A 23,136-nucleotide genomic window follows, 5' to 3' on the forward strand; every position below is an offset into this window, starting at 1 on the left:
CACAGCTTCAGGACCTGGTGCCAGGGAAGTGAGGATTTAGGCAACAAGGAGGCAAAGGCAAAACCTCAGAGAAGTCATCCAAGCCTAAGGGGAGCCCAGGGAGACCCAACTGCTATGTTCTTGAAGACTCAGAACTTACAGTGCAATCCCTGGCCCACCAGAGCAGGGAGTTGTCCCCACCGCAGGCCAGGGTCAAGTGCGGGCTACAGACACTGGATACAAGAACAGCCCAGCAAGCAGGTCCTTGCTTTCCTATCTGTTGGACCAAATATTCTCAAAGGCCCAGAGCAGGGCAGTGACCTGTCCAGTCACAGAGCACAAGTGTGACAGTTCTGAACAAGAACGTGAGGCATCTCCAGGCTGCTGGCCCTCCATTCAGGGCTCTGTCACATCTGCTGCTTACATGCCCCCCACCCCACTCTGGCCTCGGCATCCATTCCCAGAGAAGAGAGATGGCCCACTGGCCAGGAGCTGCCTCCTCCCAGTGTTATAGCTAAGACTTTGAACCATGTGTCCCCCCCAACCAAACACGTGTGCACATCACATTCCCTTGTCCAGACTGCCCACCGCTCCCCACAAGCCACCCCTTCCATGTCCTTCCCCAACTGCCAGAGTGGAAGAAACCCCCAAGATCATCTGGGTCTCCCTCTCCCCACCCAGGCTTGCAGACTCTTGCCGAGACATTTCCACTTTCTGATTGCCTATTTCCACTTTCTGATTGCCTATCTCCAGGGACAGAGAGCTTACTACCTCCCAAGGCAGCCTTCTGTCTTTGGACTGCTCTGATTTTACTATCAGCTTGACATACAGAAGAGATTTCTGTTTTTCTGTGGTTCTGTCCATGTCATCCCACCTGTCCTTCCCACAGCGTTAGGGTTACACATCAACTCCCCTGAGCTCTCTTCTCTCCAGGCTACTATTCCCAAGGCATTGTAGCCACTTCTGCTACAAGGTTTTCTGTTCCTTCCCACTGTCCATACGTGTCTGAGTACTCCCTCTAGGCGTGGCAGGGACACTCACAGATTGACACCCAAACACTCATACCTGCTTCAAAGTCTAGGCCAGTGTTAGCAATTGAATTACAAGACTCTCTGACACTGATCCATTAGGAGCAGCTGCCGGAGACTGTGCTGAAGATCCAAGGTTTGGCCTGGGGTCAGTGGGAGAGGGCAGCGCAAGCCTAATTAATGTCTGTCAAATTGTCTGCCACAATTTGATTAGTGATGTCTGCCATAGGCACAGGGATGGAAAGACCAGCATGATGCTTGGTCTTTGCTCTCCCTCCACTGTCCCTCTTCAGATCCTATGAAGACCCCATTGTCTCACAAGCTACTGGCACCCTGTACCAGCCCCCAGCCTCTCATTAAGCTTTCCAATTACCTGGGAGACACAGAGCTCAGCGTTCCCTGCCTGCCACCTGCCCTCTTCTGAGATGCAGCCAGCTCTGTGCCTATAGTGAAGATTCAGTGTGACCCTTCTCCTGCTGAACCCACCAGTCCTGGTCCTCGCCCTAGGTTTCTGATTTGGTCTTCCCAAATTGTCCCTGTAACGGCATGCCCTGGCCACTTCATAAATGATGCCATGAGCTCCCTAGAGACTGAGCTCCCAGGCCCCAGAAGGACCTGCATCTGGGGCCCCGGCCTAGCCTGTGAAGGGCTTGAGGCCTGACCCTCTCTGGACCCACCTACATAATTACCTCCAGCTTCCTGATGAGGCAAATGGCTGGTCTGGTCTTAACAAAAACCCCAAACTCTGGCTGGGCAAGACTAGGTCAAATTGTACAGCTCCATGGCTCTAGTCCAGAGGCATTCCAGGTTTCTAGGGCCCACAGAAGAACTAGAGGGAGGATCTAGAAGTACTGGTCACAGAGCAACCTCTGGCCGAGGTGGATTCAAGGGTGGTTCCAAGACTCTTCCCAAGGGCTCTCCATAAAGGTGCAACAGCTCCCCAGCTGTTCCCACCTTCTCAGGCTGGAGAGGAAGAGCAGGCCACATAACCTCAGGCTGATAGCTATTTGCAAGGCTGCCTGAGGCCATTCCATAGGTGCCAAGGAAAAGGAAGCCCAGCCCAAATCAAGGCAGCTTCCCTCAAGGGTGCAAGATCTGCAGGATTCGGCTGGCTTGTCCAGCTATGCCCACAGGAGGTTCTTGAGGCATGCCTGGGACGATGCCTCTTTTTCTCATCCCAAGATACTACAGCCCACAACTGAGACCTCCTCTGACTCCACTACAGGGGAACAAACAAGGAAGAACACACAGTTGTTGATCACACACCCTGCCCCGTACTGAAAGCCACTTTCCCGAAGTTACTATTGTCTTGGAGGAAGGGCATCTATCTCACTGGCTGGGAGTGAGGGGCCTGGCCCGTCTCCGGGATCCCTGCTGGTATCCAGCCTTGTTGCTTGGGTCTTCCCTGTCCCCTCGCTATCCATGCCCATGGGGCCCAGATAGGACTCCCCAAACCAGCTGGGGCCTTGGTGCCCCCCAAGCCCCCCTTCCCATCCCCAACAGGTCCTATGTTGAAAGTCTATTTTGAAAACTGTACATGTTCCTTGCAGTAGATAGCAGAGCTAATTTATCATGTTTATCTCCTGTGAGTCTCCCCTTTTTATATTATATATCGAGAGTTTTTGTAATATAAAACAGGACACCCACACTGATGGTTTTGCACTGGTTTTTGTGACTGTTTCTTACAAAAAGAAAAAGGAACGAAGAATAAATAGTGACCGTGAAGAAAAGTGGTCTTGATTTGGGGGGATGGGGGTAGCCTGAGGCTGAGGCGGAAGGTTCAGAGGGTGCCGGGTTCCAGCTGCAGGGGGGATGGGGAAAGAGGCATTCCAGGTCATCCCAAGTAGAGCAGAGAGCTGGGCCCACACCTGCTGAGGGTACCTCCCCCACCCGGCACTACCTCCTTCCCAACCATAACCCTTACTTGACTTAATGTTCCCCACCCCACCCCCCCACCCCCAGGCCACATCTGTCCTGCAGACCTTATCTGACCTCAGGGGACCCCCCCACCCTCACCTCCAGGATTCACTACAATTAAATCTAACTAATTCACAGGGGATTGAGCTCTGGACAGCCCCATCTCCTGGGAGCAGCCCCCCCACCCCCACCCTTGCCATCCCACAGCTTAGGGAGGAAGGTTTGGTGACTGCAGCCCAGCAGATGCCCGGGCAGCGGGCACCTCAAGCTTCCCCCTTCCCTTGTCTGCCTCCTACCATGGGATCTACCTGCCACTCCCAGCAGTTAATGGGAGGATAAACCCACCATCGCCCACTGGAGGATCAGCGGGGCTTTAACAGGCCTGGCTCAGGTGGGAGACTGAGGCTTTGGCAGTGGGCTCCCAGCTGCTGGTGGCACAGCAGCAGGGGCACAGCCCCTTAGAGAGAGGCAAAGACTTGGATGTTGGACAGAGGGACTCTTCCCCAGAGTCCGGCCTGCCATTACACTTGGCCACTCCTCAGCTGTGACTATAGTCGTACCACCTCTCTGCTGGGCATGGGCCATGTCACTGGGCAAGTAGCTGCAGGACAACTTGGCCCAGCCCACCAGGCAGCAGCATTCCACACCTCCCCAACTATGTCCCAAGAAAGGAAAGGAGTCTGGACCGGTGGCTTCTCCTCTCTCACTCAGCCCCCAGGATTAGATAGTCCTGCTGTGCACACTGCCAGGAAGGAGAGCACTGGGGACAAGGACTTATGGGGTACCTGGAACAGGTGAGGAGCCCTGCAGGGACAGGCAGGGCAGGGGGTCTCTGGGGCACTGGGTGGGGAGGGGAGCTGAGAGAAGGGACCTACTGAAATGTTCCTGCTTATTCCTTGGTTGAGTCTGAGGCCTACTCAGCCAGGCCTTGAGGGCAATCCAGGCTAGGGAGCCAGAAGGCAGCTCCCTAGGAAAGGGGCTGAGCTAGGTGGACAGCAGGCCACAGCTTTCCTTGCCTCCCACACCTCCGAATGCCACCACTTACAGTGGCTCCATGGGGGCTATGTGTGTGCCCACCTGTCTGTGGGGGCCTGTGGGTGTGGCCACTGGCAGTATCTGAACCCAGACTGGTTGGGGAAGAGCACCCCAGAGCAAGGCCCAAGAGAGCTCATGGAGGCCGGGCCTGGGATGGGGACAGGGCTTGTGGCTACGTAGAAAAGGTGTAAAGGCAGTGCCAACTCAAAGACAGCACACCCCTGTCTGCCCGCTGTCTGCTGGGCTGCAAGAAGGGGGATGCGTGAGTGCACGCATGTGTATGTGTGTGTGTGTGTGTGTGTGTGTGTGTTGGGGGGTGCACAGATTGAGAAGTAGGGGCACAGGTCCAAGTTCTCAGGTTTTCCAGGCACAGAGGGAAGCCAAGTTCAGCTGCTTGGGCACTAGGTTGCCTGGGGGTGTAGGGAGAAGGAGAGGGGGTGATCCATAGACTCTTTCAAAAGCAAGGACTTCCTGGAAGAAGAGGCTAGACCCTCAACTTAGCCCACTACCCCTATGACTGGAATGTGACTTCAGTCTGTCTGTCAAGAGGATTCGGAGGCTGAAACACCCAATGAAAGGAGGTGCCACTGTGGGGAGTAAAGAATGGGGGTGCAGAGGCCCCCATCTCTCCCCAAACCAGGATCGCAAACCTGGAAGCCCAGAAGAACACAGCATCCGGTGAGTGCCCAGGAGGAAACGAAGGCCACCACCTCTCCCTGTCTGGACCAGGGCAGGGGTCCCCTTGCCTTCCAAAAGGAAAGAGGCCCCCGAGAGCCACCCTGCTCCAGGCATGGGCAGGGTCCCCTGACCCAGGGGCGGCTAGACTTTCTTGGGTCTTCGGCCGACCTGGTAATAGTAGTAAATGCTGATAACAACAAAAAGGAGGCGGCTGGCCAGGAGCAGCAGGGTCCCCAGAGACATAAGGCCCGTCTCAGCAAGTGTGGCAGTGACCACTGTGGAGAGAAAGGCCAGAGAAGGGACAGAGGTCAGAGGAGGGGATGTGTCCTCATGACCCACCATGGGATACCAAACTGAGGCAGCCCCCATGGCCACTTTGTGGCCACTTTGTTACCCCACCCTGAGCCCAGGGGTCCTGCCAGCTAGGAAGCACAGGGCCCACCCCCGCCCCTGCCGAGCCCACAGATGTTTCTGTTCTTATGTCCCCCATGTAGCAGGAACTGGGGCACAGCACGCGGACACAACTGAGCCTGTGCCATCACACAGGTGCTGGGTACACAGTGAGCAGCAGATACAAGGGGCTGCCGGAGGTTATGCACAGGAGGGTGGAGGGCTGTGGATGCACATGTGTGGACGAGAGGAAACAGGTGTGTACATCAGGTGTGCTCACAAAGGTAAACAGAGCCAGGTGAGTCCCTACACCTCTGACCCCACTCTACCCCCCACCTTGACAGTTTTTATCACATTCTGCAAACCCAAGAGGCTGGAGCTGGTGGGGGGTGGGGGGAGCTGCCCACCCTCACTGCCCACCTCAGAACTCACCCAAGAACTGGACCCCAAAGTAGCAGGCTTCTGTAAGCAGGGTCCACCGGATAATGATCTTCTCAGCTGTGTACAGTGCGTTCCACATGATCAGGGAGATGCCTATGAGGTGGGGAAGGACTCCCTCAGGGCAGGGGCCGGGGCCTGTTCCTCCCTTTGGCTGCTGCTGCAAGACAGCCAGGGCCCTGGGCTCCACGTCCTCACTCCAACTCACAGTCCTCAAATCAAAGGTGTCTGTTCCTGTCCCATCCCCTCTAGGCTCACCTCTGCCACTTTAGCCTACGCCTGTCATCTCCAAGATCCTATGGGACACTAGGCAAGTCATTTCTCCCCCCGGGACTCAGTCTCTTCCCCTGTAAAGTGGAAGCACTGAGCTACTGGTCCCCCTCGTATTTGGATTTGTCATTAAAATCCTGCAGATGTCATCTAGGAGTTAATGGGTTACCAGCTCATGTGACTGGGTTTGCTTTCCAAATGGGCTCCTGAAGACAGAAGACCTAAGCCCATTAAAGAATGACTCTAAGGAACTCCCCGAGATAGCGGGATGGACAATGTTTTTAGTGGAAGAGCTAGCAACTCAGCCTCTAGCAGGCCCTGCTGGCTTTGAACGCCAGATGTCACCAAGTATTTACACACTTTATTTCAACAACCCTTAGTCCAGAGGAGCTGAGACTTTACTCTGCAGGCATAAGGGAGCCACCGAATGTTTTGGAGAGGGATAACACCTATGTTAAGCATTAAAAATTATTCATTCAGTTTCCTAACAGCTCCTGTGTGTGTGTCCACCTCAGATTAGAGGAAATAGCTGGTTTGGATGCTCTGGGATGTAGAAAGAATGGATGTAAGGGTCCTGCAGCCCTTGCCCTGACTCTGGAGAGGCCCCATTCACCTCTGTACCCCAAGGCCCAGGGCAGTGCATGAACACACAGCAAGCACTCAGTAAGTGCTTGCCTCAGGTGGGGGCAGGTGTATCCCAAGCCACGGGAATATGCCACAAATGGCCACAGGATGGCAGCATACACCCGACAGAGACAGACCCTCTAGACTACGTCATAGAGCTGGTTGGGGAAGGCAAGGGCCAGTGGGTTGTGGGAGGCAGGCCTCAGGCCCAGGTTGGGGGGGGGGGAGTTGACTGTTGACCTTTCCCATGGACATCTCCTTTCCTCCACAGGAGCTGCGGAGGGGGCAGGGCTGCAGCATCCAGGCAGGGGAAGGAAGGGGTCCCAGCAGAGGCAGGTTCCCCGACCCCTCAACCCTCCCAGCAGTCCCAGCAGCCTGTGGCCACCCTTAGAGTCTGCCCCAGCAATACTCACTGAGGAGGGCACCACCATAGAGGCGGATGGGGGTCTTGCTGGTCACCTCGGCTCCATCGAAGACCACATCATAGAGCTGGTCAGGGAAGGCAAGGGCCTGTGGGTTGTGGGAGGGGGGACTCAGCGGTCAGGCTCAGGGTTGGTGGGGGCGAGTTAACTGTTGACATTTCCCACGGAGGACATTTTCCCGCCCCAGGAGCAGAGCCAGGGTCCTGGAGATGGCCAGGGGATGTCCAGGGTTGGAACCCAAGGGTCCCCAACCCTCCATGACAGGATAGAAGGCTCCAGGGACAGACAGGGCTGTAGACCTTGGAATCTAGGATGCCCCAGGGGAGGACACTGGTGGGATATGTCAGAGGCTAGGGGCCAGGCTGCAGTGGGGGCTCACCATGACAGCAATGCCGGAGAAGAGCACAGCAGAAACAAACTGCCAAACCCTGGGGAGGCGTGGAGAGGAGGGTCAGCGCCAGGTCCCCCACTGCCACCCCAGGCCCTAGGGCCCTTCCCTTCTCTGCCAAGATGCCCAGGGATGGCTGGTTTGGGGGGAGATAGGGAGAGGGGATGGAGTCAAGGGCAAGATGAAATAGGGGCAAAGCCAAATAGGGGGAGTCCTATGCATTCCCCCAACCCTGCCCCTGAAATAAACTCGGATCAATGCTTACCTGAGCCCCAAAGGCTCCCGAACAGTGAACTTGGTCTCGTTGCCCAAGACCTGGCTGATCTGTGGACACAGTGGGGTCAGAGGCAACCAGGGTGAGGGCAGCTCTCAGCACACCTGGCCCCTCATCTTCCCAGAGCCCCCAGCGTCCCCAGGAATCAGGACAGTCACATCGAGGCTGCTCCGTCTTGATGGAGACACCAAGGATGAAAAGCAGCTGAAAATATGGAGACTAAGAATGAAAACAAAAGCTCGGGGGGCTACTGTAGTGGGCTTGAATCCTGTTTCTGCCACCGACTGGTGTATCCTCAGACAGATCACTTATTCTCTGAGCCTCAATTTCCTTGTCTATAAAACGGGCTAGTAATTGTCAGTCTCTTCATCTGTCAGTGCTAGCAAGAAGATTAAAAAGCGCTCATACAGCAACTAGTACAATATGTGGCACATAACAGGTACTTAATTAATTCTAACAATCTGTCTTTATTATTGTTATTCTCCTGACATCGTCATTAAATTTCCTCAAAATGAGCTAAGTCCTAGGACTCCAGCAGCTGCAGGAGCCTCGGCTACTTTTCCCCCAAATGGCAGGTCAGACCTGCCTCCCCACACTGGTGCTCAGAGGCGGCCCCAGGCGTTGCCAGCTGCAGTTCCCTACCCAGTAGCCCACCTTGGAGCGGTGCACCTCCCCGTCATCGTCCTCCCCGCCCACGCCGAGAATCTTCCGGGTCTTCAGGCGGCTCACAAGGTCCGTCTGGCTGTGCTTCTTCATGAGGGGTGGGGGCTGCTTGGCGGCCATTTTCCCCTTGAGCCCAGCCTCTGCAGAGGACTGAAGGGAGACAGGGGTCTCAGGCCACCTTCCCACCAAGCCTCCAGATGTAAGGGGAAGGGGCCCAACAGAAGGGGGGGCCAGGCGCCCTCTAGGCCTGCCTAGGGCAGCAGGTAGGGCCCAACTGGCCTCAGTTTCTTCATCTGTCAAATGGGCTGGGGGATGTTCTGGCTCTGGGAGCCTGTCTGGCCTAAATAGACATGACACACCCCTTCCCACCAGGCTGGACGGAGGCTTATGGCCAGCTCTGGAGGAGTGGCGACAAGAAAGGGCATTCAGGCCTTCATGGAGGCAATACCCCAGCTTCTTGGGATATGAGAGTCAGTGGGGGGTAGGGGGAAATAAGGCTTATAGGATGGAAGGGGCAGCCTAAGCCTGTGCCAGGCACTTCTGAGGTCTAAGCCCCTACCAAACTACTGCCCAGACAATCCTGCTGCCCAGCAAGGCCCACCACATGTCCCTGCCAAGAAATAGGACCAAAGGAAAGGGAGGAGGTGGCCCAGGACCCAGCTGAGCCAGAGGAGGAATCAGAGGTGTTGGAAGGGACACACCCACCCCAGGTCTGCCCATGATCCTCCATAGCTGCCAGTGCCTGGCCACCCCCAGCAGCACCTCGGGCCAGCTTGTGAGCATCTGCTGCCGGGCCTTGCACTGGGTGACAGAATGCAGAGATGAGCTGAGTGCTTGTCGGGTCTCTGGTTAGTCACAATCTATGCAGAGCGGAGAGGTGTGGACCAGGAAAGGACTGTAAGCGAGGTGCAAGCTCAAAGGCTCCGAGGGTGGCCTTGGTTCCTCTGGTCACAGTGGCCTTGCAAGATGGTTGCTGTTTATGGCCACAGTGCAGAGGAGGGCACCAAGCTCCCTGGGCAGTGACAGAAGATGAGAGTGAGGAACAGCAGTGAAGAACAGCCACCCACCGTGGGTGTCGGTCAGCACCTCATGTCCACTCACACTCACCCTCTGGCAAGGCAATGAAACCATCCCCAGGAACAGATCAAGCTCAGAAGCCTCCTGTCCCCCAGCTAGGGGACCTTGCCATCTCAGTGACCCCAGGAAAATCTATGTGACCCCAGGGAAATCTCACTATCCCAGCCCCAGGTAGGGCTGACAGAGGCAGAGTAAGGGAATGTCCCCAGGCCACCTCCTGTTTTCAAACTTCCCAGTGTTTTAAAACTTTATTAAGGGCCCAAAAAATAAACGTCAGAAGAGAGACAACTGGGATATCTCAATGACGTGGCTTTAGACCAGATGGACTAGAGAGATAGTGTACTAGCTCGCGCTGGGAAATCACAGCAAAAATTGACGAGAGGTCTCCACTAAGCGTCATGTCCCAGCCAAACAGCCCTCCTACATCCCCTGGGCCTTGGTCCCTCATCTATAAAGGGGGTGGATGTCCTTTCCCCTCACCCCACACATAAGCCCTGGGTGATGGGGCACTAAGGGTGGTGACCAGGCTGGCACTCCCCTTCTGGGCACGTGGAGGCTCTTGGTTAAGGCTGCCGTGGTGTGTGCCAGCCAGCAGGGGAGGTAGCTGACCCCACCCAGCAGGGAGACCAGGCTCTAGCCTTCCATCACATGGCTCCCGGAGGGCTGAGGAAGCCCAGCACTTCAACCACTTGCCGCCACTTCCTTATGAATCCAGACAGAAGCTATAATTAGCCTCATCCCTCCCACCACCCCCTGGGGAAGCTGCCCCAGAGTTGTCCTGGCCTTCAGCAAAGGACACAGTAGATGTTGCCTGGCCCTTCCTAACCCGTCTCTTCGGGCCTCCCCTGTGGCCTTTTGTTCTTTAATACATACAAAACTGTCTTTTTAAAACTGTACAGTTACAGAATTTTAGCACATAGATTCATGCAGCCACCAACTCCATGTCAGGACACAGGGAAGTTCCAGCAAACCATAAAATCCCTCGTGCTGTCCCAGCTACACCCTCCCCTCTCTCCTGTCAGCCACCAATCTGTTCTCTGTCACCAGTTTTGTTTCCGTTTTTCAAATATGTCACATAAATGGAATGATCAGGTATACAATGTCCTAAGACCAGCTTCACTCCGCACAATGCCCCGGGATGCACCCAGGTGCTGAGTGTATCAAATCCCTTCTTGTTTACAGCAGAGAGTACTCCACAGGACACACGCACTCGTTTGTTTATCCCTGTGCTCACTGAAGGACATTTGAGTTGTTTCCAGTTTTATGAATAGAGCTGCTATAAACATTCATGCACCGCTTTTTGTGGGACCAAGTTTTCCTTTCTCTAAGGTAAATACTAGGAGCGGGACTGCTGGTCATCTAGGGTACATCTCTGCTGAACTTTTGGAGTCTACAGAGTGGCTCCACCACTGCGAGTGCCCCAGAACTGTGTGAGCATCCCGGCTCCTCCACGCCAATGCTTGGCATGGCTGGTCTTTACTCTCGCCCATCTGCTAGGTCCTCCTAGCTTTTTAACCCTTCTCTCCCGAGCCAGCCATGCTGTCCCAGCCAGTCCTGCCCTGCCCCTTCCTGACTGTGTGGCCTTGTGTTATCTCCCTACCTGTGACATGGAGCTCTAATTCCCACCTCCTGGGGATTTGGGGGGCTAAAAAAGAAGGAGCCGTGATCACAGCACTCAGCGCAGTGCCTGTACATCTGAATGAGGAAACCCCATTTAGTGAGGTCTGCTCTGAGCCAGGTACTGGGTGGGAGTGACAGGGCCCCTGCCCTGAAGGAGCTCTGGGCACTGATTAGAGCAAGTGACCTCCCCTCTCTGAGCTCCAATGTTCGCATCTGCAAATTGAAAAGAACAACCCCTACTTTTCCCCTGGAGCTAGTGTAAGGAGAAACAGTGCCTTGTGAAGAGCCAGCCAGCTGCTAAAGCCAGAGGCCTATGGTTATGAATGTAACTGCTGAGGTCACTCTCTGGGTTCAATCCCAGATCCACCCCTTCTCAGCTGTGTACCTGTGGACAAGCCACATAATCACCATGTGCCTCAGTCTCCCCACCTGTAGTTGGGAAAATAAGGGGTCCTATCTCATAGAGATGGTGGGAGAGTCAAAGATACCATCTGACATTGTGGGCCGGTGCCTGGCCTGTGGAATGTGCTCAGGGAAGACAGTGGTCACCCCCACACCCCAAAGCCGCTCATGCGACAGAGGTTCTGGGATGGAGCAGGGGAGGATCTGGTGCCTGTAATAACAGCATTTCCTAACCTCTGCACTCCTGCCAAGCCAAGCCCCCAGGCCTTGGTCCCAGGGTACAAGGCCCACCAAGCTTGGGCTATGGCAATGACCCACCTCGAGGGCTCAGAAGCTTCCGAGTGTTAAGACGCCTGCTGACCTCTCCCTGCTAACAGACACACACACCAAGCAGTCCCCTCTGAGTCCATGACAGGGGCTGCAAAGGCTACGGAGGCATGCTGGTGCCAGCCTGCTGGGGTTGGATCTAGAGCGGACACTACAGTGTCCTGGGCACAGTGTCACCCATGGGTGACACAAGTCTTATCCACAGTGACTGCCATCAGGTACCTGGGTCCTGGGACCCACTCTGCCCACCCTCAGAACGCAGCCCTAGCAGGGAGCTCATCACACACAAAGGGCCCCTATGGCCTCCCAGGGAGGAAGATGCCCCCCACCCCCTGCCACCTTCCAGCACAGCTAACTGTTCTAAGCACTGGGTCTGTCCCCACTTCACCCCCAGGATTGGGCCCCACAATGATCCTATCTACCACTAACCCATAAAATGCCCCGCCCCTCAGGCAAACCCTGTCCCCCCACACCCTCCCTCGGGTCTCCCCTAGACCCTTCCTCCCCTTGGAGGCCACACTCCAAGTGTTTATATCAGGCCCGGCACCATTTTACCCTAAGCGGGGACAGAGGGCACCTCCCGCCACTCCAAGCCATGCACCCTGGCCAATCACTGGCTTTAGGGTGGGTGGACCTGGGCTTGAATCTCAGCTCTGCCCTCTTACCAGCCGCATGGTTTTGGGCAAGTCACAGCAGCTCTTCCAGTCTCAGTTTCCCCCCTTGTGAAATGGACTCACGAGAATGCCCACCTGGATGACGTGGTAGTGGGAGAGAGAGGGAGTGCAGGAGGGTGCCCGCCGGAGAGGCCCAGGGAGTGCCCCAGGGAGAGGCCCAGCCCTCCTTCCGCTTCCCTCCCTCCTTCACTCAGCCATACACAGTGGAAAAACCTGCAGTCAGCACTGCCAGGCTTCCTGTTCCACCCAGCTGCCTTCTAAAGGGCCACCGGGCTGCTGAAGACTGGGGGTGGGCGGTGGGCAGCATCTGCCCTCTCACCTGCTGGCTCAGCTGCCCCACAGGGAGAAGATGTGGCCCCCAGCGCCGGGCCAGGATCCTGAGCCTCTGCCTTCTGTTCCTGGCCAGACTCATTAACCTAATTCCCAAATATACCCCAACCCGGTCCCTTGAATAATTCCCACTGCTGGCCTTTCACCCAAGGGGGAGGGTCCTCCCTGACACTGCCCTGCCCCCATGCCCTTTACTCATGGCCACCTTTGCCTGGCCCCTCTGCCCAGGGCACAGGGCCCTCTCCCTCCTCTGGACTCTCACAGGACTCAGGGACATTTTGTGGCACTTCGGTCCCCAAGACAGAGCAACCTGAAGGTAGGGCTGGTGTTGTGCTCATCCCTGTATCTCCCCTGGCCAAGGTGCACAGCAGGTGCTTCGTCAGTACAGGTGGGAGGAGTGGCAGTTGGGCTAACTCCACCCGGAACACTCAGGTCAGACGTGGCAGGCCCGAGGGGAAGGGCTGTTTCACTGCATGCTTGACAGAGCAGGAAACTGAGGCCAGTGGAGGCAGGGTCTGCCCCTGCCCCCACGTGAGCTGCTGCAAAAAGTGAGGATGACAAGTGAGGATGATGCAGTGCAGGAAGGGGCTTTGCAGTTAGGCAGAGGTGGGTCTGCATCTGGCCTCCCCTACTGGTCCAATGGCCGAGGCAACCAGCGTCACCTCCATGCTTTCGATACAGTGGGAATCACCCATCAGCACCTTACTCGTGGGGTACAAAAGACTCTAGGAGAGTGGGAGCAAATGCTCTGGGCAGAGGGCCTGGCACAGAGGTACATGGGGGGAGTGGGAAAGTTAGAGGTCTGGATGGGAAAACTAAGCCTCTGACATTGTCCCCACAGCCTCAGAAAACAGCAGCATCACCAGCAGGGAGCGCCACAGGGCAGAGATTTCTGCTGGTTTTGTTCTCTGTGCCTGGACAGCTCCAGCACAGCACATGCAGGCCTCAGCAAGTACCTGTGAGTGAATGAATGGTCTTGGGGGCGGGGCCGAGAGGCCCTCCGCAGGGCAAGTCTGACTCCCACCTCCTCACCTGCTGTGCAATCTGAGGCCAAGGAAGAGCACTGCCCTGTAGCTCCCAGGGGCAGCAATAGAGGGGCCATGACAGGAACACAATAAGCCCTGGCCACCCCACGGCTGAACCAGGCCAGGAAGAGAGAGGCTTATTGGGGGTATTAGAGTCAGGGGAGGACGACACTCTGTGGAGTGGAGTGGGCATAACCTTAATGATTGAGAAAACCTGGGCTCAAATCGCAACTCTTCTTACATGCTCTGTGACTGAAGAAAGTTACTTAACCTCTCTGCCCCCCATGACCCCATCCATGAAGCCAGACTACTTCTACTCAGCGCACATTCTCCTGGGAGGCACAATGAGGAAATGCAGCCCAGGGGCTTGGCACCTGGCCTGTGCTCCATTAACAATGGCAACCGATAACATGAGTGGATGGCAGGTAAGACGGGGCTGGGGCATCCTTCCCACGCAGATCTGGAGGACTTTCCCCTGTATCCTTTCAGGAAGCCTGGTTTCCATAGAAACAGAGCTGTCCCCAACATAGAGCCTGTGCTCATGAGGGCTGGCTTAGGAGACCTGACCAGTCAAGGAGGGGGAAGAGAAAGGGGCCCAGAACATCCACTACCTGCCAAATTTCCCAGTGGTTCAAGAGAGGGTAACTGCAGCCGGCCAGCTCAGCCAAAGAACCACTTCCTTCTAAACGTGACCCTCTGTAGGGGCAGCCCACCTGCCCATCCCCATCTGATAAGGAGGACAGCTGCCCCTGGGCTAGATGGGTGGTTAGTACTTCCAGGCCAGAAATGCCCTCACCTCAAGTTATGAGAGTAACTATATTATCACCCTTATTTTACAGATGGGAAAATTAAGGCCCAAATAACTTATTCAAGCACCCCTTGAGGTCAGCTACAGCGCTGGAGTTCAATTAACCAAGTTGACTGTGCCTTAACTGGATATCCTAAGAGGACCTGGTATGTACACTTGGTGGGGTATGCAGTAAGAGGGGGCAGATTTGGTGAGCTTGGCCCCCCTAAAGGACTGAGCTCTGAACGTTCTTCCCTGCAGTAACTTCCCTTGAAAAGTCCCTGGCAGGTTGCCAGCATCTGAACTGCTCCCTGGGGTCCAGGCTCCCTTCAATTAATGTGCTGTGGCTCCAACAGGACTTGGGAAGGGCTACCGTGAGCCCCATTGTTCTGTTATCACCTTGGTGCAAAATAGCTGGAAAAGGGGTTTGAGACAGGGCAGCACCAGCAGCTGGGCAGTGAGCACTGGAGCCTGGGGGGCCTGGCCAGAGAGAAGGGCGGGGAGGACGGACCCTATAGCTCCCAGTGGCGGCAACAGAAGGACCATGATAGGAAGAAGCAAAGGGCCCCCACCAGCTGCACAGGCCAAGAAGGGAGCCTGCATCATTCATCCCAGGTGTGATCCCTTCCAGGGCCACCCATCAGTCCCATGGGCAAGATGACCCATTATAGCCCTCAAGATGTGAGTAGTGAATTCCACATCTCAAGGGCTTAGACAAAGAGACCTGGAAACAAAGGAACCTGTGTTCAAATCTTGGTTCTGTGCTACCAGCCCCGGGCCTTTGGGCAGATGAACCTCTCCATGAAGGAGTGTCATCCCTTCCACCGTAAATGGGGTGTTGGCGCCTGACTCACAAAGGTAGCTCCTGCAACACCTCTGCACTATTGACGCCACCACAGCAGCCTCTGGGGTGCAGATCTGGCCAGGGGGTGTCTCAGCGAGGCAGGGCCACTGCTGCACTGCCTTGCTGTCAGTCTTGTGTCATTCAGTCCCTCGAGAGCATAATTATTCCACAGCCCGGCCTGCCTGAGTCAGACTTGTCTCTCAAGTCTGAACCAGGGAAGGCAGAGCTCATCATCCATCCCTCTCAATATCTCAGCATCACCACTGGGCTCAGTGTTGAGGCTGCTGCAAAAAGTGAGGATGACAAGAGGTAGGACTGGTGGGGAGAAGGGGCTCAGTGTGAGTCCTGCTGGGCCAGCAAACCCCAACCCCATGATGAAGCTCACTGTAGTCTAGAAAAGGATCGCACACCCTGTTGCCAAGAACCTCCAAGAACGTGAACCCTGAGAGCTACAGCTGAGGGTTTGTCCTGAAGCTGGCAAGCTGGCAAGTGTGGCCTGAATCACTGGGCTCAGAGACAGGACAAATGAGGTCACCAGCAGATTCTGCCATCACTGATAAACCAGGGGACTCAATTTCTTTGTCTAAAAAAACATGGGAGTGTGGTCTCTAGTGCCCCTCCCAGACCTGCCTCTTGCCAGTCACACTCAGGCCACACACTAGACCAGTGGTTCTCAACCTTCCTTATGCCGCAATGTACTTTCATTGTTAAAAGGGGGTCGCGACCCACCGGTTGAAAACTGCTGTGCTAGAGCCTCAAGTCGCCCTGCCCCCAGGCCTCTTTCCCAAGTGCCTGGGCCAAGCACCTGAGCCAACACACAGATTCCTCTGTCTTTCTGCTTTCTTTTGAAGGTTGCCCAGTTTCCAGAAAGGCAGAGGAAAGCCTAAACTTTCATCACAAACATCTCCAAAGGTTCAGAGACAAAAATAAACATTCCCTGCTGAGGGCAAGGAGAGGATATCCCCCGGCATGGAGCTGCTGCTATGTACAAGGTCCAGTGCTGCTAGGGCTATCCGTCACCACTCAGAAGTCACTGAGAGGGTTCTTCCTGTCCCCACGGTCACTTTCAAAGGTCAGAGCACATGGAAGATTCCTGTCCATTTCTACTCAGAGGGGGCCAGCCTGCCCCTTGGCCCAGTGACCATGTCAGGGCCTTCAAGGGCAGCTAGTGCCGTCATCGGGACAGCCTGGCTTCTGGATCCTGTGGGGCCAGGGCTCTGGTGGGAATGCCACAGGCACCTCCCTCTCCATTCACCCCCCCACTTGCCCCTCCCACCCCTATATGGCTGCTCAGGAACTTGGAGGGAGAGAAGAGAAGGGTGGGAGAGAAAAGGAGGGAGATTTTCCTTGAAAAGATGCTCCACTATTTAGAGCCAATTTTTTCAGAAGGAAGTGGTAATTTGTCTTCTGGATGAGTTAAGGAGGCAGGCAGAGGGATCCTGTACTTTACCCAGAGAAGAATGGGCTAGAACCATACTTCAGGATTGAATGTTTCTCCCAGCATCTGGGGCTTTGGCTTAGTGGTTAAAGGACCTGTGTTTCCTCCTGGCTCTACCCTTTACAAGTTGTATGACCTTGGATGGTGACTTCACTTCTTTGGGTCTCAGTTTCCTCATCTATTAAATGGGTATAGTAATGACACCAACCTCTCACCATGAGAAGAAGCATCAGAAACCCCACCCTGAACAGTACCTGTTTTGTAGTGAATGTTGAATGATAATGCTGCTGTTATTAGTTTTAGACTAGGAGACTCAAATCCCTTGCCTCAGCTTCCCTTTTGACCAAGCCAGCTTCAGAACAGTTCCCCTTCCAGGGATTATGTGCTGACACAGAGTGGGGCATTTAGAAGGCAAGTGGCCATAGGAAGAAAAGGGGAGGAGAGGGAACAAGGGCCACTTTGGGCAAAGAGAACATGGGGAAGGGCTGTAAAGGCTTTCTAAACATTTGGAGCATGGAGGGGCACTGAGTCTGGGTGGCTCTCCTCCATGTCCCTAGCAATGGGCCAGGCCAGCTCTAGGAGGGACCAACAAGTGTTGCTGAATGAGTAGTTGAGACCCAGGGTGCAGAGAAGGTATCATGGGCCAAGAATCAGAAAAGCAGGCACCCCAGCCTGCAGCTGCCACTCCTGGGCTATTTGTCCAGGGATAAGTTATACATCGTCTCCAAGCCTCACTTCCCTCAAATGGGAAATGAGGGGCCTTCCTCCCTTCTCAGTTAGCCTTAGGGCCTGTCCCCCCACCCCCACCCCACTACACCCCAGCTGCATAGCCAGCACATTCCAGACTCAGGGCTGCTATCTGCAGGATCTTTACTTCCTCCAGCTGTCTACACAGCTCACTCCCACCCCTCCCACAAAGCTTCAGCTCAAAAGTCACCTCCACAGGGAGGCCTCCCTGACTACCCTAACGTAAAACAGCAACCTGTGGCCAGCTCCTCAACAACCCTCGACACTCAGCTTTCTTCCTCTCACCTCCCAATACATTATTATCATTTGCTTATTTATTTTATCAGTCCCCACCCCCCTTTAAGTGTCAGATCCACATCGCCTAAGTCTTTGTTTTGTCCGTAGCTGTCTTCCTGTGCCTAAAAACGTGCCTGGCATTTTGTCCAATAAATCATTTGTGGCCCAGTGCTCATGTGCATTTTCTTCAATTAAGTTAAGAGCAGCCCAGGATATGTGAATTTGGAGTGCGAATGTTAATCTTATACCCAGGGAGGGGCAAGCCCCTACTCTAGCAGAGTGAGGCTCTCATAAGAACTTGGAAGGGCCAAATATGGGCTGGAGAAGCCATAGGGAGCCTGGAGGCTGAGCTCGGCAGTGGACAGGCCAGAGCTGTGGAACCAGCAGGTGGTGACAGCTGGAACATGGGTAAAAGGGCCTTGGGTTTCAACCCTCCAGATTTGGAAGCAGCTGACAGCTTGTGTCAGAAGGGAAGTCAGGGCAGCTGGAACCCAGGATGCTGGGGCCAGAGGGAACAGGGACAAATGACCCATCTTACAGATGGGACAACAGAGGCCTGGAGAACACCCACCCAATCTTATTTCCTAACATCCCAACACGAAAAATCTTCCTCAGTTTTCTTTCTTGAGGTCTGGGGCTGCGGCTAGGAAGTGGACAGTGCCCCCTCCTGGCTCTGCAACAAAACGACCCCCGCGTCCCTGGGATCTACAGGCTACAGGTCGTGGACCCCACTCTAAACGCCACAGGGAGTAGAGGTCCAAGGGGCCGCAAGGTGGGATGGGCAGCGCCAGGACTTCTCTCCGCCAGCCTTATCCAGAAGTTTGTCTAAAAAGAAACCAACCAGGAAGTGCTGGGCAGTGGGGTGGTGAGGCGCACTTGGCCATCTGCGCTGCGCCTTGGAGGAGACTCAGGGTTCTCGGTCTCCGCCCTGCTCCTGCCCCAGCTTCGATCGCTTGGTTGAGAAACCCACTTCCCTTTGTGCTGCGAGGAGCCTGTGATGGGTGGGGACGAGGGAAGGTAGGGGGAAGGGACTCTAGGCGAGCGCTGGCCTTTCTGGGTGCGCACAGGGGAGTGGGGTAGGCGCGGCAGCTGCGGCCCTTCCTGTATAGACCCCCCCGGTAGGTGCGAGTACTGTGCCCACGGCAGGGGGCCCAGCCCACCCGGCGGCGCCCTACCAATGGCCCCACACTGCCCCCTTCCTGCAGATCTCAAGACTTCGGGACAGTGGGGGGCGTCTCTTTACACCTGCGCTTTCCCCTACCCGCCCCTCTTAACTGGGGCTTGGGCGCGGCCCGGGTTTTCCGCCAGCTCTTCTCCAGTAGAGGAACTGGGGTCGCCCCCAGCTTTGCCCCTGCCCCTCCAAACCTCCCTTTACCTCCTGACACCAGACACTCACCCACTTTCTTCGAGCCAGGCCTGAGCGCAGAGGTCCCCAGGCGGGGAGCTCCCTGCTGTTCGTCGCCCCCGGGTCCTCCGGCCCAGCTCCCCCACCCCCCCGTTCCCGCTGTCCCCGAAGGTCGGGCCAGACTTGTGGGCGGCGGGAACTCCGCCACCACCTCTGTCCGCGGCCCTGCGGGGGCGAAAAGAGGAAAGCTCGCAAGTTTGTACCGCGCACTCCTCGGGCTGGGGAACAATGGCGGGGGGGGAGGGGACAGAGAACCAAGCACGGGGGACAGAGTCAGACCCCGAGGAGACAGAAACTGCTTTCTGCTGTTTCTCTCTTGCTTCGAAGCAGAAAGCGCGAGACGGAGAGGCGGGGGACAAGAACGACATAAACAGTCCAAGAGGAAGGCGACGGCGGAGGGAGGAAGCCGGAGAGAGAGGGAAACAGAGTCAGAGGGAGGGGCAGATAGGGAACGGCGCGAAGAGGAGAAACAGAAGGGGCTGTAGGACGGCGCCAGGAAGAACCAGGAAGGGAGGGCATGGGGTCCCGGCCGAATCCGCGGGTGCTAGGCGTCCTGGGGCGCCTAGCTCGCGCGCTCTAGGTCCTCGCCGCCCCCTGCGGTCCCGGTGGCCGCGAGAGCCGGACCAGGCTGCGCTGCGCAGGCGGCTGCTGGCGGCGGGAGGAGAAAGTCCGAGGCCGGGAAGCGGCAGCGGAGAGCAGAACTTACGTGCCTAGCGCGGGCCCGGCGGACGCTCCGGCCTCGGACGCTCACATCGCGCTGCCCGCGCCGGGCAGGGCAGGGCAAGGCTGGGCCGGCTGGACTGCGCGCGGCGCCCTGCGCGACCGGGGCTTACCCGAGTCTAGCGGCCCGCGCTGGTCCCTCCTCTCGGATCCGCGCACAAGCCAATGGCGCGACGTCCCCTCCCACGCGCCGGGCTGCCTCGCCCCCGAGGGTGGCCGCCGGGGCGGGCGGGATGGGAGTGGGGGGTAGAGACCGGGTTCCCCGGCTACCCAGCCAAGGCTTTCCTGGAGATCGTCGGCGGGGGGCGCTCTCACGTCCCGGGAGAAGGCGTTGGAATTGCAGACAGTGCTCTGGTACACACTGGCGTGGCCCGTGCCGCTCAGGAAGACTTTCTTGGCAAGTTCTGAAGACGGTGCTCCTTTTCTTGAGACTATCAACACACCCTTAGGTTGTCAAACCAGTCTTAAATATCCTCGCCGTGTCTCCCAGGGCCTAGACTAGTGTCTAAAATGGAAGGGACTGTTTTGGCTCGTAGCGATACTCAAGTGTGTAAAGACACAGTCACGACAATGGTCACCATATGCTGAGGGCCCGCATATGCCAGAAGCTGTATGCTAAAGGAGTTACAAGTATTAACTCATTTGATTTTCCCAGCCCATGAGGTCCGTATGATTAGTCCCGTTTTACAGATGATGGTCATTAATGTTTAATTTCATCGAGCCTCAGGCCTCCAGCCGAGGCTCACACTTCTCTCTCCCTGCTTGTTGTGACTTGGCCAAATAACATGACCCCAGCAACTCCACCCTAAAATCTGGCTTCAGACATGGTGCCATAAGCCACTGACAGGGGACAAGGATCTTATGCCCACCTCTGGGATGCTGTGGGGATCACAGTTGTCAGATCTTGTATCTCTACACATCCTATGGGGGGAAGATGGGGTTTAGGGTTCTGGAGGCTGTGTGGTGGCCTGTCAGTCCACAAGTACCAAGTTCCTACATGCCCATACACCCGATTCTGTAGGCTCCTTCAGTCACCTATGGTGGAGGAATAATGTGATCTCCCACCCCAACACTCAGCACCCTGTGCCCTCCTTAGAAAATATTTGAGTCTCTTCATCTGGTCTGATAATCACTATGGGCTTGGCAATGAGGCGGGGGAGGGGGGCTGAGGGGAGAGAAGGCAAGGCTGATGACATGCTCCATTTCACAGGTAAATAGGACAGCCAGAGGTGAGTGGCTGCCCCAGGCACCTAGCTAGGTGGGCATTCTTACTCCAGTTCAAGTTCTTTCTGTACCAGTTCCTTAAGGACTAATCAAGCAGACTCTGGAACCACTTTGCCTGGATTCAAATTCTGGCTCTGCCTTTATGGGACTGTGTGGCCATGAGTAAGTTAATCACTTAGACTGACAAATAGTTGTAGTGATTTAGAGTTAATAGCGCAGGCAGTTTGTACTTACTGAGCTCTGATTATGCCAAGCAGACTCCTACTCCCCTCACCAGAGCTGGGATTGGACAGGAAAGTCTGTGCCCTTTGCAAGGAAGTGAACAGAAGAGTGACTGGCTTATAGTGAGCCCTCAGTGACTGTTAGCTGTCTTGATTACCAAGGTAACCAAACTCTGATCCCACAGGGCCACCAACAGTGCTTGCAGACAAAACACCCAACCAGTGAGAGCCAATAATGAATGAATGAATCAATCAGCCAACCAATCAAAGCATGCAACTCCAGATCAGGACTGTTTTTACGTGTGTTGAATGAAGCACAAATCCAGGAGTCACCTGCCTTGGGGCTCTATAGGAGTCTCTCTGCAACACAGTCTCAGTTTTAACAGAGCTGGGTCAAGCTGGGATGATAAATGCATCTGTTACACCGTCTTCTGCCTTTGTAGCGTGCAGGGCTCCAGGTTGCTGAAAGGAGGGCCCCAGCCTCACCAGTGTACAAGGTCCTCCCTGACTTAGAGACACCCCCCCAGTGCTGTACTTGGTGTGACCCTAAAGACTACAAGCAGGGTTGATTTCTGCATGTGGTGCCCGAGACCCAAACCTTACCTCAGGAGGAAGGCCTTTGCATCAATCACTCTACTAGCTCCAATACAGATGAGGCTGCCTTAGGAGTAATGAGGGGCCTGTCACCAGCAGTATGTAAGCAGAAGCCAAGGAAGAGCTGACAAGGATACCAGAGAAGGGATTCACTCCGTAAGTGGTATTTGGAGTGAATACTTTGAGCTCTGGATGTGTTGATTCTTCATTCTCCCAGTTTCCCAAGCTTATCAGCAGGATGCTGGGGAGGAGGCTGAGAGCACAGGCTGGGCCATGGCTGCCCCACCATCCTTCAGAAAGGAGGTGATGCTGACTGGGCCCTTCCTGTGTGCCAGGCAAGGTGCTAAGTGCTGACACCCCCAGGGTGAACAGGATACTGTCCCTGTCCCTGGAGGACTCATAGCCCATAGAAGATGTGTGCACATACAGATAGCCAACAACGGCAGCAGCAGAAACAGCTCAGAGTAACGGGAGGCAAAATGTTGGCAGGCAGAGAAGGGGGATGAGATGTATTCACTTTCCCTAAAGTACCCACTGGAGGTTCTTATTTCCTTTCTTGCTATATATTTTTCTAAAGAGATTTGTGTCCAGTTCAGAAACACTTCTCAGGCTGCCATTCTGCCTTAAAGGTCTTTGAGTTACCTTACCTTTACATGGGGCATAACAAAATCTCACCTTGCTCAGCTGTTATGAAGATTAAAACTGATGTTCATAAAGTGCACCCTTAATGCCCGGTGAGAATCATCCATACGTGTGTGGCACGTGGTAACAATGCAGTGTCACTATTCACCGTGAGGACTAGAGAAAGCAATTAGGACCCCAACTAGTTACGTGACCCTCTGCTGCTGTTGAAAGATGGAAATATAAAAACATCAGCCTCTCAGAGCTTGGGAGAGTCAAGTGAGGTGATTTGGTGAAAAAGGTTTACAAACTGGAAATGGGGATTTCTGTTATTGCCATTATTATTGTGATTCTTACCATGCCTGAAGTGTTCCTCTCAAGGCCTCAGTGGGGGTGGGAGGTGGGGGCAGAATCAGAGCTGCTATAGGGGGTGCACTCCCTGCAGACTCCCACAGGAACCCCAGAGCAGCTGGTGCTCCATCTGCCCTGGCCATCCTCAGCAAGGGTGGCAGCACCTCCTTTGTGCCTGGGTGTGAGTGTGTGTTTAAGTGTACTTGCGTATCTGTGTTTGTGCTCATGCAGGTAGGTGTGTGAAGGTGGCGTGGACACAGGGACTGCCTCTGTCTGTGGCCAGAAATCACTTGTGGATTGTGAATCCTGGAGGAAGAATGAGGATGTAATTGGATTTCAAAGATGCT

The 23,136-nt window shown here is 55.3% G+C and overlaps 1 protein-coding gene across 1 annotated transcript; it reads right to left on the reverse strand.

Annotated features, from left to right (window-relative positions):
* Positions 1-4,396: 4,396 nt before the first annotated feature.
* Positions 4,397-19,771, reverse strand: TP53I11 (tumor protein p53 inducible protein 11). Its single transcript, XM_023510438.1, has 7 exons — positions 19,765-19,771; positions 8,098-8,256; positions 7,435-7,493; positions 7,161-7,209; positions 6,773-6,869; positions 5,460-5,561; positions 4,397-4,912 (listed from the first exon to the last, which is right to left on the reverse strand). The coding sequence occupies exons 2-7, from the start codon at positions 8,224-8,226 to the stop codon at positions 4,779-4,781; spliced, it is 570 nt and encodes a 189-aa protein (XP_023366206.1). The 5' UTR covers positions 8,227-8,256; positions 19,765-19,771; the 3' UTR covers positions 4,397-4,778.
* Positions 19,772-23,136: the final 3,365 nt, after the last annotated feature.

The sequence above is a fragment of the Otolemur garnettii genome, unplaced genomic scaffold (assembly GCF_000181295.1).
Source record: "Otolemur garnettii isolate 467f Iridium unplaced genomic scaffold, OtoGar3 scaffold00001, whole genome shotgun sequence".
NCBI lineage: Eukaryota > Metazoa > Chordata > Mammalia > Primates > Galagidae > Otolemur > Otolemur garnettii.

What these genes read in the sequence shown, in the direction of transcription:
- TP53I11 (XM_023510438.1), bottom strand. Translation starts at nt 8,226, where the DNA reads ATGGCCGCCAAGCAGCCCCCACCCCTCATGAAGAAGCACAGCCAGACG. An exon ending in TCTCCGGCATTGCTGTCATG is followed by an intron (nt 6,870 to 7,160) that starts GTGAGCCCCCAC and finishes CACAACCCACAG; the next exon opens with GCCCTTGCCTTCCCTGACCA. An exon ending in CTTTGGGGTCCAGTTCTTGG is followed by an intron (nt 4,913 to 5,459) that starts GTGAGTTCTGAG and finishes TTCTCTCCACAG; the next exon opens with TGGTCACTGCCACACTTGCT.